At 41.5% G+C, this 14,165-nt stretch overlaps 1 protein-coding gene across 3 annotated transcripts in view; it reads right to left on the bottom strand.

Annotated features, from left to right (window-relative positions):
- Positions 1-14,165, bottom strand: part of HK1 (hexokinase 1) — a 70,552-nt gene that overhangs the window by 14,609 nt on the left and 41,778 nt on the right. For all 3 annotated transcript variants that reach the window (XM_045023850.1, XM_045023852.1, XM_045023851.1), the window contains 6 exons: positions 13,821-14,054; positions 11,112-11,416; positions 8,877-9,025; positions 8,645-8,764; positions 7,164-7,259; positions 5,945-6,044 (listed from right to left, as the gene is read on the bottom strand). In XM_045023850.1, coding sequence (XP_044879785.1) covers positions 5,945-6,044; positions 7,164-7,259; positions 8,645-8,764; positions 8,877-9,025; positions 11,112-11,416; positions 13,821-14,054 — 1,004 coding nt within the window. The remainder of the gene's footprint in view (positions 1-5,944; positions 6,045-7,163; positions 7,260-8,644; positions 8,765-8,876; positions 9,026-11,111; positions 11,417-13,820; positions 14,055-14,165) is intronic.

Raw genomic sequence — 14,165 nt, 5'->3', positions numbered from 1 at the left:
ATGACTTGACAGAGGAAGTAATCTGATTGGCCGATGGGACTGTATTAACAGAGATGGAATAAGTTAGTTACATTATGTTGCCCCAGAGTCCAACCAACACTGAAGAAACCCATCCTGGATACTAATTCTAATCAGTTCTAGCCTACTAATGTCCAGTATCAAACTCCCCTTCCTGAGCAAGCTAATAGAGATGTTAGATAAAGGCCGACTGCAAGCCCATCTAACTTAATCTGATATTTTAGACCAGGCACAATCTGGATTAACACAAGGCTACAGGACTGAAACCATTTAGTGGCACTGATGATCTCCTGTTGTCAATGGATAGAGAACAGATATCTTCCTGAGTTTCTGCAGCATTTGACACTCCTGCCCATTTGACACTCCACTGCTTGCTGCCCTGCCTGAGAGTAGTGACAGGAGTCCAGGGGAATGTGCTAATATCATTTGAGTCCTTCCTGGAGGGATGCACCCAAAGAATAATTTCCCATTACCAAAGAGTAGTAATGGGAAATTGCCTCTCCACCACTTAATCCCTTCATTTGTGGATTCACAGGGATAAGTTCTTTCACCTATCATATTCAATATTTACAAGAGTCAATAGGTGACCTGCCTAGCAAGATCTGCTGAACTCCTTCTGAGCAGACCCATTCTTCAGAGTTCAGCCTGCTATCAGAATAACTTGTGCATTGTCCTGTTTGATTTTTAGGAGGACCTTGTGAACCAAGGGGATCGGGAAAAAGGAATAAAGTAGGTGGTCTGTCCATGAAAGCAGGAAGGCATCGGAAAGGGAGCTCAAGCTGTGTCCGCACAGCAAACAAAACTAATGGCATTTGCTGTTCTGCCTGGTGGCAAACAGGTCCACTTGGGAAGGCCCCCACCTTTGGAAGATGAATCTGGCGACTTCCGGATGAAGGGGCCAGGATCTGCAGAGGTGATCCACCAGTATATTCCAGGCTCCCAGGAGATGTGACGCCGCGAGATGAATGGAGTGCTTTTGCACTGTCCCACAGACAGATGGCCTCCTGACACAAGCATAAAGATCGAGCCCCTCCCTGCTTGTTGATGTAAAACTTGGCCGCAGTATTGTCTGTCAGGACTTGCACCACCTCACCGGAGATCCTGGGGCAGGAACACTTGGCATGCTAAGCATACCACCCTGAGCTCCCTGACGTTTATGTATCTTAAATAGTGACAGGTACAGCGCTCTCAGGCATACCTTCAAAAGGTCTACTTGGGACCACCAGAGTCTCTCTGGAACCCCAACTGGGAAGTTGAGGTGGACAGGATGGTGAGCGCCATTTTCTTTTGAAGGGCTCCTGTCTTGGAGCTGCCGAGAACTGAGGAGGCTGAAAGCTGATGGAACATAAAGGCCTAAGGATCATAGGGTGGCCCTCAAGTCCTTCAGGCCATGAAGTCTCATGTCTGTCTGCTCCAAGAAAAGAAAGTGGCCTTCAAAGAGGAGTTCTTGGATGGACTGTTGGACCTCATGAGGAAGGTCAGAGGACTGGAGCCAAGAACAGTGCCTCATGGTGGCCGCAGAGGCCATTGTCCTGGCTGCCAAGTTGGCAGCATCCAGAGCCACCTGGAAAGAGGCCCCGACTACATTCTTATCCTCTTGCAAGAGGGCCGCAAACTCCTTCCTTGGGGGCAGGAAGTCTTTGAATTTAGTCAGGGAGCCTCAATGATTAAAACTGTATCTCCCCAGCAAAGCTTGCTGGTTGGAAACGCGTAGTTGAAGGCTAACCATTGAATAACCCTTTCCTCCAAAAATGTCTAGTCTCTTAGCTTCTTTTTGTTTCGGAGTAGCGCTCGACTGCCCGTCTTTTCCCTTTTGTTCGCTGCAGATACTACCATGGACCCTGGGAAGTGTGGGGAGGGGCGAGAGTACAGGGGCGAACCTACTTGCCAGCACATAATACTTCTTTTCTGCCCTCTTTGAGGTGGGGGCAGAGAAGAAGTTTGCCACAGAGTCTTGACTGGTCCCATCATGGCCTCATTGACGGGCAGGGCCACCTTGGATGGAACTGCTGCAGCCAGGATATCAACAAGGCTGTGTGATCTCTCTTTGAGATCCTGAATTTCCAGGCCCAGGTTCACAGTGACCCACTTCAGAAGATGTTGATGGGCCCTGAAATCATCCTGCAGAAGCCGTCTCTTAGGATCCATGATGGCCTCATCTGGAGAGGATGAGAAGGAGGCTTGCACCATAGGAGGGGCTCCTTCCTCTTCTTCTGCCTCAACTATGTCTACCAGAGCCACCTCCTGGATGTCGGGACCAGGGTCAGTAGCAGAGTCGGGATCCGGTGCTGAGTGGGAAGGTGCGGTAGCCTGTCTCTTGGAGATCATCGAATAGGAGCATTGGGAGGGAGGACTTGGTACCAGGGGAAACCGCAGGGATCCCAGTAAGGCCACTGGATTGGCCAGTGACCCGCTGGCCAGGTGTGGGCTGAGGAACCGGTACCAAAGTCTGGTGGTGCATACACTGGGTACCAGTGATAGGCTTTCAGCGGCACATAAGGTTCCCCTTCAGACTCTGAAGAGGAGTCTTCTTTCGGTGACCAAAGTGGAGCAGCACCCACTTCCACCTCCATATGGTGCCAGGGTTCCAGGGACAGGTGACGCACCAGAGATTAGGATACTGGAATCAGGGAAGGTTTGCCCCTAGAAGGTCCCAGAGGGCCCAGTGCCAGGAAAGCACCCAATGTTCCTTGTTCCCTCCTGCTTCCGGATATCAGAACTGACAGGTGTCCCATTGGGGTTGGCGGGACCAATAGAGAAAGAAAGTCCCTAGCTGCCTGGAAAGCCTCTATGGTCAATGGCACCGTCAGACCACTGGCACCGTGGTAGCTTGCTGGTGTCAGTGAAGGGTCCCACTCCAGACTCAACACTGTAGGCAGAGTTGATGGTGCCGATACGATCCAGGAGCAAAAAAGAGTGGCCGAGCACAGGTCTCACTATTCTGCCTTTTCCCCGCTTGTCTCTCTTCCGCATCAGTGAGCGCTCTCTGTTGTCGTGCTGCTCCTTGTGCTTCTTCCTTGGCACCGGAGACAGAGAACGGTGACAGGAAGAGCTCCATGCTGGGGGAGCACTTTGGACCGATGCCGAAGTACTCGGTGCTGAATCAGAGCCGCTCGGTTCTGAGACTGGTCTGAGGGTGGCTTCCATGAGGATAGCCTTCAGCCCAATGTCCCTGTCCTTTTTAGTACAGAGTCAAAGTCCCAACAGATCTGCCACCTGTCGCTCACATGGGTTTCCCCAAAGCACTTTAAGGAGCTGGAGTGCAGGTAACTCATGGTTTGCCACAATTGGCACAAGGCTTGAAGCCTGGGGACCAGGGCATGCCCAACACCTGGAGTGAAGAAGTCCTTCAATGACAGGGACTAACTATATACATTAACACTACTTTTAAAAACTGTATCCACTGAAGTACATAAGAACATAAGAAAGGCCGTACCGGGTCAGACCAAAGGTCCATTTAACCCAGTATCTGTCTACCGACAGTGGCCGATGCCAGGTGCCCCAGAGGGAGTGAACCTAACAGGCAATGATCAAGTGATCTCTCTCCTGCCATCCATCTCCATCCTCTGACGAACAGAGGCTAGGGACACCATTCTTACCCATCCTGGCTAATAGTCATTTATGGACTTAGCCACCATGAATTTATCCAGTCCCCTTTTAAACATTGTTATAGTCCTAGCCTTCACAACCTCCTCAGGTAAGGAGTTCCACAAGTTGACTGTGCGCTGCGTGAAGAAGAACTTCCTTTTATTTGTTTTAAACCTGCTGCCTATTAATTTCATTTGGTGACCCCTAGTTCTTGTATTATGGGAATAAGTAAATAACTTTTCCTTATCCACTTTCTCAACATCACTCATGATTTTATATACCTCTATCATGTCCCCCGTTAGTCTTCTCTTTTCCAAGCTGAAGAGTCCTAGCCTCTTTAATCTTTCCTCGTATGGGACCCTCTCTAAACCCCTAATCATTTTAGTTCCCTTTTCTGAACCTTTTCTAGTGCTAGAATATCTTTTTTGAGGTGAGGAGACCACATCTGTACACAGTATTCGAGATGTGGGCGTACCATGGATTTATATAAGGGCAATAATATATTCTCAGTCTTATTCTCTATCCCCTTTTTAATGATTCCTAACATCCTGTTTGCTTTTTTGACCGCCTCTGCACACTGCGTGGACATCTTCAGAGAACTATCCACGATGACGCCAAGATCTTTTTCCTGACTCGTTGTAGCTAAATTAGCCCCCATCATGTTGTATGTATAGTTGGGGTTATTTTTTCCAATGTGCATTACTTTACATTTATCCACATTAAATTTCATTTGCCATTTTGTTGCCCAATCACTTAGTTTTGTGAGATCTTTTTGAAGTTCTTCACAATCTGCTTTGGTCTTAACTATCTTGAGCAGTTTAGTATCATCTGCAAACTTTGCCACCTCACTGTTTACCCCTTTCTCCAGATCATTTATGAATAAATTGAATAGGATTGGTCCGAGGACTGACCCTTGGGGAACACCACTAGTTACCCCTCTCCATTCTGAGAATTTACCATTAATTCCTATCCTTTGTTCCCTGTCCTTTAACCAGTTCTCAATCCATGAAAGGACCTTCCCTTTTATCCCATGACAGCTTAATTTACGTAAGAGCCTTTGGTGAGGGACCTTGTCAAAGGCTTTCTGGAAATCTAAGTACACTATGTCCACCGGATCCCCCTTGTCCACATGTTTGTTGACCCCTTCAAAGAACTCTAATAGATTAGTAAGACACGATTTCCCTTTACAGAAGTACATACAAAGTATGATAACTACAACAAAGAAGGAATCCAAAAACCATTGGGAAGAAGTCTTGCCGCAGCAAGAAAGGTTGTTCCAGCAACCATCATGGGCGGTAAGTGTGCGGCATAAGTGTGTGGCTCCAGAGGGCACTAGAGCTGGCCCAACAGATACCACTGAGGGAAAAATCTCCATCAAGGGTGCACATGGCGCACGCACATCTTACATGGGATGGACATAAGCAAGCACTCGAACACATATTTCAAGGGACCATTCAAGGTGAAGTGGCCCATTAACACGCCACCAGTCATAGGGGAAAAGGGGGGGGACAGGGAAGACAACTGATGTGTGGGGGCGTGTTAGTGGGTTATAGATTGTTGTTATAAACCATAATTCCAGTGTCTTTATTCAGTCCATGATTTTTAGTGTCTAGCAAAGTTGTGAATTTAAGCTCCCAGGCTCATCTTTTGAAGGTGTTGTGCAGGTTTCATTTGGTGTGCATTGCTTTACAATTCTGTCTTGGGCAGACCACATGTTCAAGGAAAAGTTGTGGGTCATCATACTAGTGAATTAGGGATACGTATTACAGAATAAACTAATAGGTAACCATGTACTGGCAACTTTATGTGCTCACTTTTGCATTAATTCTGTGAAACAGATTGATTTTCAAGTTAAAATATTCAGTATTGGTTCATATTTATTAGACAATATTTCTGATGCTCAAACAAAAAAACTAATATATTTGTTGATTTTTTTTCACCTAACCGACTTAAATAGATGTTCTGGGGAATGTCTATTAGTCAAACGCTATATTTCACTTCTGTATTCTCTGAATTAAAATGAAACTGTCAAAAATAGTAATGGGGGAAACAGAACATTTTTCCTGTTAATAATATATATCCAGGTCTAGGTTTTAAAACTATCGTATGGATTCAGATTACACTTTTCAAGGAAACTATTATCCTATTCATCATAAGAAGAAACATTAAGTCAGGTTTGAAGAAACTCCACAAACATCCCAGATACAGGTTTAGTTAACAATAGGAATTAGAGGAAACACATCCGATCATGTGTCCTAATAGTCTTAATTGAACAAAATTATTTGTTTATAAGGATATACTACAGTTGAAATAAAAATAAAAAGTAATTAATACCTACCCACAATGAGTCCTATTTCACAATTTGGATCTTCATATGCACAAGTCATCATAGTGCCAACTGTATCATTCACCACTGCCACAACATCTAAGTCAAATTCCTTTGAAGAAAAAAAATATATTTCTATAGAAAAAAGTATTGCTTTGTTTGCAATATATCAAACCAACCCTTGCAATGTTTGTTAGATTGCAAGGAATTAACAAACTGTCTAAAATGTGTTGAGTACAAATGAATAAAAATATAAACTTAATATGCAAGAAACAAAAGATTTTTTTCTTTTAAAACAATAAGTAATATAATTTGCATGCAGGTATCATGACTTACTGGCATACTGTGCTGGAGCTGTACAGTATACTACTTTATTGCAGTGCAAATACCAATTTAGGTTAGGACATGTTTAATATTAACTGCTTATATAGGAATGAGATAACACTCACTAGTCACACACGCACGCACTCTATAGGCAGTCACATAGTCAATGTTGCTCAAAGCTTTTCATTATAGGACCCTATTTTCAGTTGTTTGTAACTGTGTCAAGCTTAAACCATGCAGGCTGAAACTTTCCATGCCTGCTGGTTTTCTCAGGCTGAATTGTTCTGGAAAATTTTGCCTAGAAAAGTTCTGCCATTTCCAAGAATACAATAGGGAAAAATATGTTGTTTTGCCTAGTAAAGAAAAAAAAAAACCACCACAACAACAAAAAACACTCTTACTAGAGTTTCTCAACAAAATGCTTGTATCTCCATTCTTTGGAGCAGGGACCTGAAATTTGACAGGGGTATTGCGTTGGTGTCAGGGATGTGCCTTTTGTCATCCCAATGAAAACTCACATAAATTTAGCCGAATTACATGCCTCTGAAAAATGTCAGTTCACACATGCTCAGTAGAGATGTGTTAAAATTTGGCAAATAAATTCCCTGAAGATTCCATCTGCACTGAGCATGCTCCATCCCCTCATAGCTCCTACATACCAACTGCACTCTACATACGCTATCCCCACAAAGCAACCAACATGGAGAAACATGCAGTTTTGTTTGGCAAGAATCTTTCTTTTGTGTATTTCCTAGCCCCTTTGTAAGATGTGTACCATTTGTGTAAATACAAAAGCAAAGTGCATCCAAATTCATCAATGACAGAATGCCAGAGGCATAAGAATTCTATCACACACAATCAAGTTAACGAATACATTCAAGAAAATAATAAAATATTGAAATGTCACCTCTCTCCTTCTAATTCCTTCCCTAAGCAAATACACTACATCCTCTCCTTCACAATCAGTAGCTTTAAAGCCTTTGGTCCAGTTGAGGAGGATACCCTAAAAAGAAGAAATTTTCATTACTAAGTTTCTGAGTATGTCTTTCATTAGAACGTATACGTTTTTAAAAAAACATTCTGAAACACGTACACAGGTTTAAAAGATTGAATACATACACGTACATAAAAGCACACACATATCAGTTGCAAACTGCAGTTAAACCCTTGGGACAAAACAACAGTGTTCCACTGCGAGAGGTTGTACATTCTAACCCTAATGCCACATTATATGCAGATGGCAGTGGTGATCTCACAGACGTGACCATGACTCTTACAGATTGGAACCCAGTTGTTGGATTGTACACCTGTGAACCACAGATATGGAGCGCTGAAACAAGGAAGAGCATCTCCAGCATTCTCTGGGAAAATATAACACAAGTATAGGAATGTACCACAACCCTCTACTGAACAGCATATACTGTGTATTTCAGTCATGCTCAGGTTCTCTCTCCCAGCTGGAACAGCATTTTTAACTCATTTGGTAAAAGGATCATTTTTCAAGCTGAAGGTGATTAATTCTATTCCCTGATACTGAAGGTGGTTCACCCCTCAACCATAGTTTTTGGACAGAGCTCACCACGTTATGGCTTTGTTTTTAATTTTAAAAATGCTTACCTGACATAGACAAATACTCACTTTACATACTGTAAAGTATGTACTTTAGAGTGAAAAAAAAGTCTCTTAAAGATTCAAAAGGAGTCACGGGGCACCTATTATTGGTGCACTCCTTTACATATGAATATTACTCTTATTTTCAATATGAATTTTCTACTTATTCCAAATTTCAAATATTTTACTGTGAAGCTACATTTAGAGAGGTGGTCTCTTTGCTTCTCCAAAATTTGCGTCAACTTTTTAATGTGGACTAAAGCAACTAATTCTAATTGAATGACAAAATCTCCAGAATTAAAAAGCAATCTGCTAATTAAATCATTTCATATTCAGCTCAACACTGAAAATGCAAGTGAAAAAAAAAAGTGAAATGTGGGTGCCATTGTCCCAGATAAAGGACCATTTGCACTTTGAAGATGCTACAACCTTAGCCAAAGAAAAATCACATTACAGGGAAAGAATGCTACTACCCAGAATGTTACCACACGCAGTAGATGTTGAATTCAATATGAAAATGTGATAGAGAAAGCCATCTTTCTAACACAGTGTTGAATAGAATAAATGTTACTCTACTATAGAAGTCAATATTATATTCAAGGCACATAATTCTGCAACTCTTTCCACAGACTTAGTCACACAAGCATTCCCACTGCAACCTTTAATAGAACTGCTCATGTGAGTAAGTATTATGCAGCCTGTGTGAGGGTGGAGAATCAGGCCCAGAAGAAGCTCTAACGGACAGATTCAAAAGATACAAGATATTATAAAACTTACAGCATCTAAACTGGTCTGCTTGCAAGGGAAGGAAAACGTAAAGCCAAGGGGAAGTCGTGCGCCTTTTATTCCCATGTAATCCAGGAAGTCTGAGATACAGCTAACAATGTGATCAAACAGCTTAAAAAAGAAATATATAAACATTATTACAATTAGTCATATTTATTTAAATATATATTTATACATTCTTTGCAAATAAGTGATAATGCTAAAAAGAAATTGAAATGCTCACTTCTTCTCCAGTACCCTGCATGACCTCTATAGGAATAGCGTATATTTTATTGTGCATTTCAACTGTTCTCCTTTTACCACTACGGATCTTCACAAGCAAAACTCTGAAGTTTGTTCCTCCCAGATCGAGAGCCAGAAAATCTCCATTCTCTGTAACAAAATATGTATACATTTTAGGAACACAAAAACAAAGCATAAGCAGGTGTCCATTTTTCATTTTCCAAGCCGGCGTTTTGGCATAAGGCTCTGAAAGTTCTCTCAATTGTCTGAAGGCTTTTAAGATTTTTCATGTTCATTCTAAGCCCTCTCTCTGCTTATTGAAAAGAACAGAAGAAATACATTGCCATATAGCTGCCACTCCTTCAAAAGGACAACAATGACTGGGTGGTCTTTGCCACTGCACATGCTCAACTCAACTACACATTCTCTAAAAAGTGAAGAATTCTCCAGGAAGTCAGCAGATGGTGCTATGTTCCTGCTTCAGCAATTGCAGAGTGTGGTCTTGAGCTGTACATATACTTGAGACAGGCATGGGGAGGTGAGGAAAGAAAAAAGGGAGTGGCCATTCTCTCTCTGCTGTGTATGGAAGACAAGAGAAAGCATGAGGCTGCCTCATATCTATTCCTATATATACGGTGACCAAATGTCCTGTTCTTAAAGGGACAGTCCCATTTTGGGGGACTTTTTTGTATATAGGTGCCTATTACCCCCTACCCCCATCCCATTTTTTCATAGTTGCTATCTGGTAACCCTACCTATATAGGAACGATGAGAATGGAACCAGCCACTTTTCATGGACTGGAGTCAAAGCTCTCTGAAACACTCCCACTGTTTTTTTGCACCAAGTACTAGATGAGGCAAAAGTACCTGTAAGCTCTCAACTAGTCGAAAGCAGTGGGGCAGGGAGCTGCATTTATATTTATGTATAGGCTCACAACTGCCACTCTAACTTACAGAAGATGTTGTGTTAAAAGAGGACTTATAACCTTGACTCAGAATTTCTTCTTTTTGGTGGTTTAAGAGTTTTGTAGTGAACACAGACTCTACTCCAGACACAAATCCATTAGCTGGATCCAATTCATTAAATTACAAACTAGCATTTCAGCTCCAAGTTTATGTTTTTTGTTTTCTTGCACCACAGCATCCTGCTTGGCTGGAAGTACAGTCTGCTATGTAGGGCTTTACTAGGCTGTCAAGCAATTAAAAAAATTGATCACGATTAATCGCGTGATAAAAAATTAATTGCATGATTAATCGCACTGTTAAATAATAATAGAATACCATTTATTTAAATCGTTTTGGATGTTTTCTACATTTTCAAATATATTGATTTCAATTACAACACAGAATACAAAGTGTACAGTGCTCGTTTTATATTTATTATAAATATTTGCACTGTAAAAATCAAAAGAAATAGTATTTTTCAATCCACCTAATACAAGTACAGTAGTGCAATCTCTATTGTGAAAGTTGAATTTACAAGTGTAGAATTATGTACAAAAAAAAAAACTTCATTCAAAAATAAAACAATGTAAATCTTTAGAGCCTACAAGTTCACTCTGTCCTACTTCTTGTTCAGCCAATCACTAAGACAAACAAGTTTGTTTACATGTGCAGGTGATAATGCTGCCCGCTTGTTTGCAATATCACCTGAAAGTGAGACCAGGTATTCGCATGGCACTGTTGTAGCCAGTGTTGCAAGATATTTATATGCCAGATGCACTAAAGATGCATATGTCTCTTCGTGCTTCAACCACCGTTCCAGAGGACTCTAAAGTTTTACACTGTAGACTCTAAAGTTTTACATTATTTTGTTTTTGAGTGCAGTTACGTAACAAAAAAAACCTAGATTTGTGAGTTGCACTTTCATGATAAAGAGATTGCACTACAGTACTTGTATGAGGTGAACTGAAAAATACTATTTCTTTTGTTTGCCATTTTTACAGTGCAAACATTTGTAATAAAAATAATATAAAGTGAGCACTGTCAACTTTGTATATTGTGTTGTAATTGAAATCAATATACAGGTATTTAAAAATGTAGAAAAACATCAAAAACGTAATACATTTCAATTGGTATTATGCTGTTTAACAGTGCGATTAAAACTGCGATTAATCACAATTAATTTTTTTAATAGCAACTAATTTTTTTTTAGTTAATTGCGTGAGTTAACTGCGATTAATCAAGAGCCCTAGTATTTACCATGCTGCTCTTGCATCAATTATAATGAAACTACCTGTTCCATCTGGTGTGCTGCGAACAAAGGTAGGCAGCATTTTTACTTTTGCATTTTCATGAGTTTTCTTCCTCAGCCCAGCTTCTATTTCTGTTCGCATCCTTTTTTTAATCTGCAACAGCTGCTCGTGAGTAAGCTTGAATTCAGCCAGAGTCTCATCTATCAGCCTGTGCTGCTCGGACAACCTGTATGCTACTGCTGTGACCATTGCAGCACCCTTTCCGCTGCCACTCTCAGACAGAAGGAATCGCACGTCAGAGTCAGGAACTAATCGCCTCGTTGTTTTCTGCAAGCGTCTGGCATATCTGTAAGAGAAGATCATAAAACCGTAATCTCTCTCTGGTCAGCTCAAAAATCTGCACTGGTCACCACTGGCTATAAAACATGAAAGGAGCATGGGAAATAGCTTTTCTATCTTTGAAATTTACCAGTCCCTGTTTTCTGCTGCACAATGGGTTTTTCCTTGCAAGCGTCCCAACCAAGCATGCACCAGCCCCAAACCTCCTTGGGCAGTGCTTTCCTCATATCACACAAGCTGACGTATGTCTTCCCACGTAAAAGGAATCATCATGACAAAAGGGTAGAGTGGAAAAGTATTTATCCCATAGACAGATTTTTTTTCCTGAATTCAGATAAAATCCTAGCAAAAGCCAGGGAAAAAACCCTCTCAGAATACCATCCTCCTAAGAGGACATATCAGGGTCAAACTGCATCACCCTACGGTGTGAGCTACTATAGCATCTCTTATGTTATTGCAGATTCCCTTTAGCTGGAATCACAATATTCTTGATTTTTCTTTTTAATACTTAAGTGGAAACATATAAAATTAATTTAAAAACTCAAAATATTAGCTTATGAATTAAAAACAACAGAATAAACAAACAGCATGCACTAGATACCCAATATCTAGTAGAGGTGATAAAAATAATGGTGTTTTTCCCATAACAAAATACTTTCAGGGAATATTTTCATTTTGAACAAAAAATTAAAAAAAATATTCACCAAAATACCAGAAAATTTCCACAAAAAAGATTTAAGAAATGCAAACATTTTTGTTTCTTCCAAAAATACTCCACACAAAATATTTATCCTCCTCCATAGGTGGCGAGTTCTATGGGCCGGTGGTGCCCATGCTCTGCCAATATTTAGGAACATGGGCCTGGCTCCACCAATGTTTGGGCTTACTGCACATTGGGGGCCACGCACTTCATGGGGACGTGGGGTCCAGGGCAGCCTGGGGGGCTAGTGGGTGTCCTGGCACTGGCAGCAGTGAGTGACCTGGCCCGAGCCCACCCCGCTCCACTGGTTCCTGGCATCACTTGGGGGAGGGGACGGAAGCTGGAAAGAGGCAGGGCGGGGCTTCAGGGAAGGGGTGGAATGAGGGCAGGGAGGGGCCAGAACAGGGATGGGCTGGGGCGGGTCGCTCGCTGCTGCTGGCATCAGGCCCCCCACTAATCCCTCAGGCTGCCCTGGACCCCACATCCCCCTGAAGTGTGGGGCTCCCCAAAGTGCCCCGGTTATTCCTATGGACAGGACGGCTCTGCTTGGACCCGTTCTGGGCACTACCAAAAATTATACAAATCTGGCGCCCATGTCCTTCTCCTTTATGTTCCATCTACAATAGATCTATACTATATGCTCCACCCTCAAAGCAGTAACAAAATATTTTAAGTAATTAACTTTTCCAACTAGATACTGTTCTTTAGAGGTAGTACACGCTTCCAGCTTTTGTGTACACCAAAATTCTGATGTGTGATGACAATGGTATTGAAGACCAGAGTAAAACCATTTGTTAGGACTAATTTATGAAACAGATGATCACTTCATTATGAAAAACATGCTAGCCTCTGCACATGAAGGATACTAAAGAAATTAAGCCTGCACCCTTGTTATTTCTGTCAGTTTTGTGGTTTTGGTGCTGATCCTGCAAACGCTTATGCACATGCTGAACTCTAACCCATGATGTCACAGGTAAGTGTCTGCAAGACCAAAGCCTTGGACATTGGTTTAATTGTTAGAACTAGAATATCTTCAAGTGACTAAACAAGCCAAATGGTAACTTTGATATGCATTTAAAAAATAAGACTGCCTCCTCTATGAAGTTTACATAAATCTGAACTAGTACATTATAAAAATGCAGCTTAGAAACAGAGGAAAAAAGTAAGCTGTTTTTATAAGGACAAGGAAAGGCAGACACTATTTTTTCCTTCTAACTTCCAAGTATAAGCAAGGGAACACTGGAAAAATGGGGTTATCAAAGTCATTTTCATGACAATTCAATTTAAATGGGTAATAAAGAATAACATTCTATTACTGGGGTTTCCTCCTCAGAGCCCAGCCTACAGGCACAAAAGTACAGTCTTTGGATATTTAACTATATTGTTGATCAAATAAATTGTCCTTTACAGCTGGGACTTTCAAAGGCATATAAGTGTGTCAGGCATCCAAACCTTACTTTCAATGAGAGTTCGTTACCTACTTCCCTTAGACTCCTTTGAATTACTAACGTAATCCTACAGTTAAAGGCAACAACATTTCTCCCTAGAGATTTTTACTTCTCAATATACATATGCGCACTCATAACTTCTGTTTCCTTATCTCATTCGTGACTGCACGTCAAGATGCTGGCCTCATGTTACATGTCTGACCTTTGCAAAAGATGAATCCTAACAGATGCCAAATGTTAATTATAGAAAGAGCAGGACTTACTGTGGATGCATCTTGTAAAGGGAACCATCCACACCCACCGTGGTGCGCAGCCTGGTTACTCCTTTATTATCACGCAATTGATTCAGAATTGCGCCCAGAGTACTAGCCACCAGATTAGCAGAACGGAATGAAACAATTGTACAGACGTGATGGACAGCAATGCAGTCTTCATGGGATGGTTCTACCCCAAGGCGTGTCAAAATTTCTTTGGCTTTATTCAGACCTTCTTTGCTTCTACAGACAGGAATTTAAACAGTGAACTCTTTAATATTAAATTATAAAATGCATAATTAAGTAACATGATCTGATGTCAGGTGCTTTGCCACATGACAATGTTCTGAAAGT

The sequence above is a fragment of the Mauremys mutica genome, chromosome 7 (genome assembly GCF_020497125.1).
Source record: "Mauremys mutica isolate MM-2020 ecotype Southern chromosome 7, ASM2049712v1, whole genome shotgun sequence".
NCBI classification, from domain to species: Eukaryota; Metazoa; Chordata; order Testudines; family Geoemydidae; genus Mauremys; species Mauremys mutica.
The sequence above is the reverse complement of the archived record's forward strand: the minus strand, read 5'-3'. Positions and strand labels throughout refer to the sequence as shown.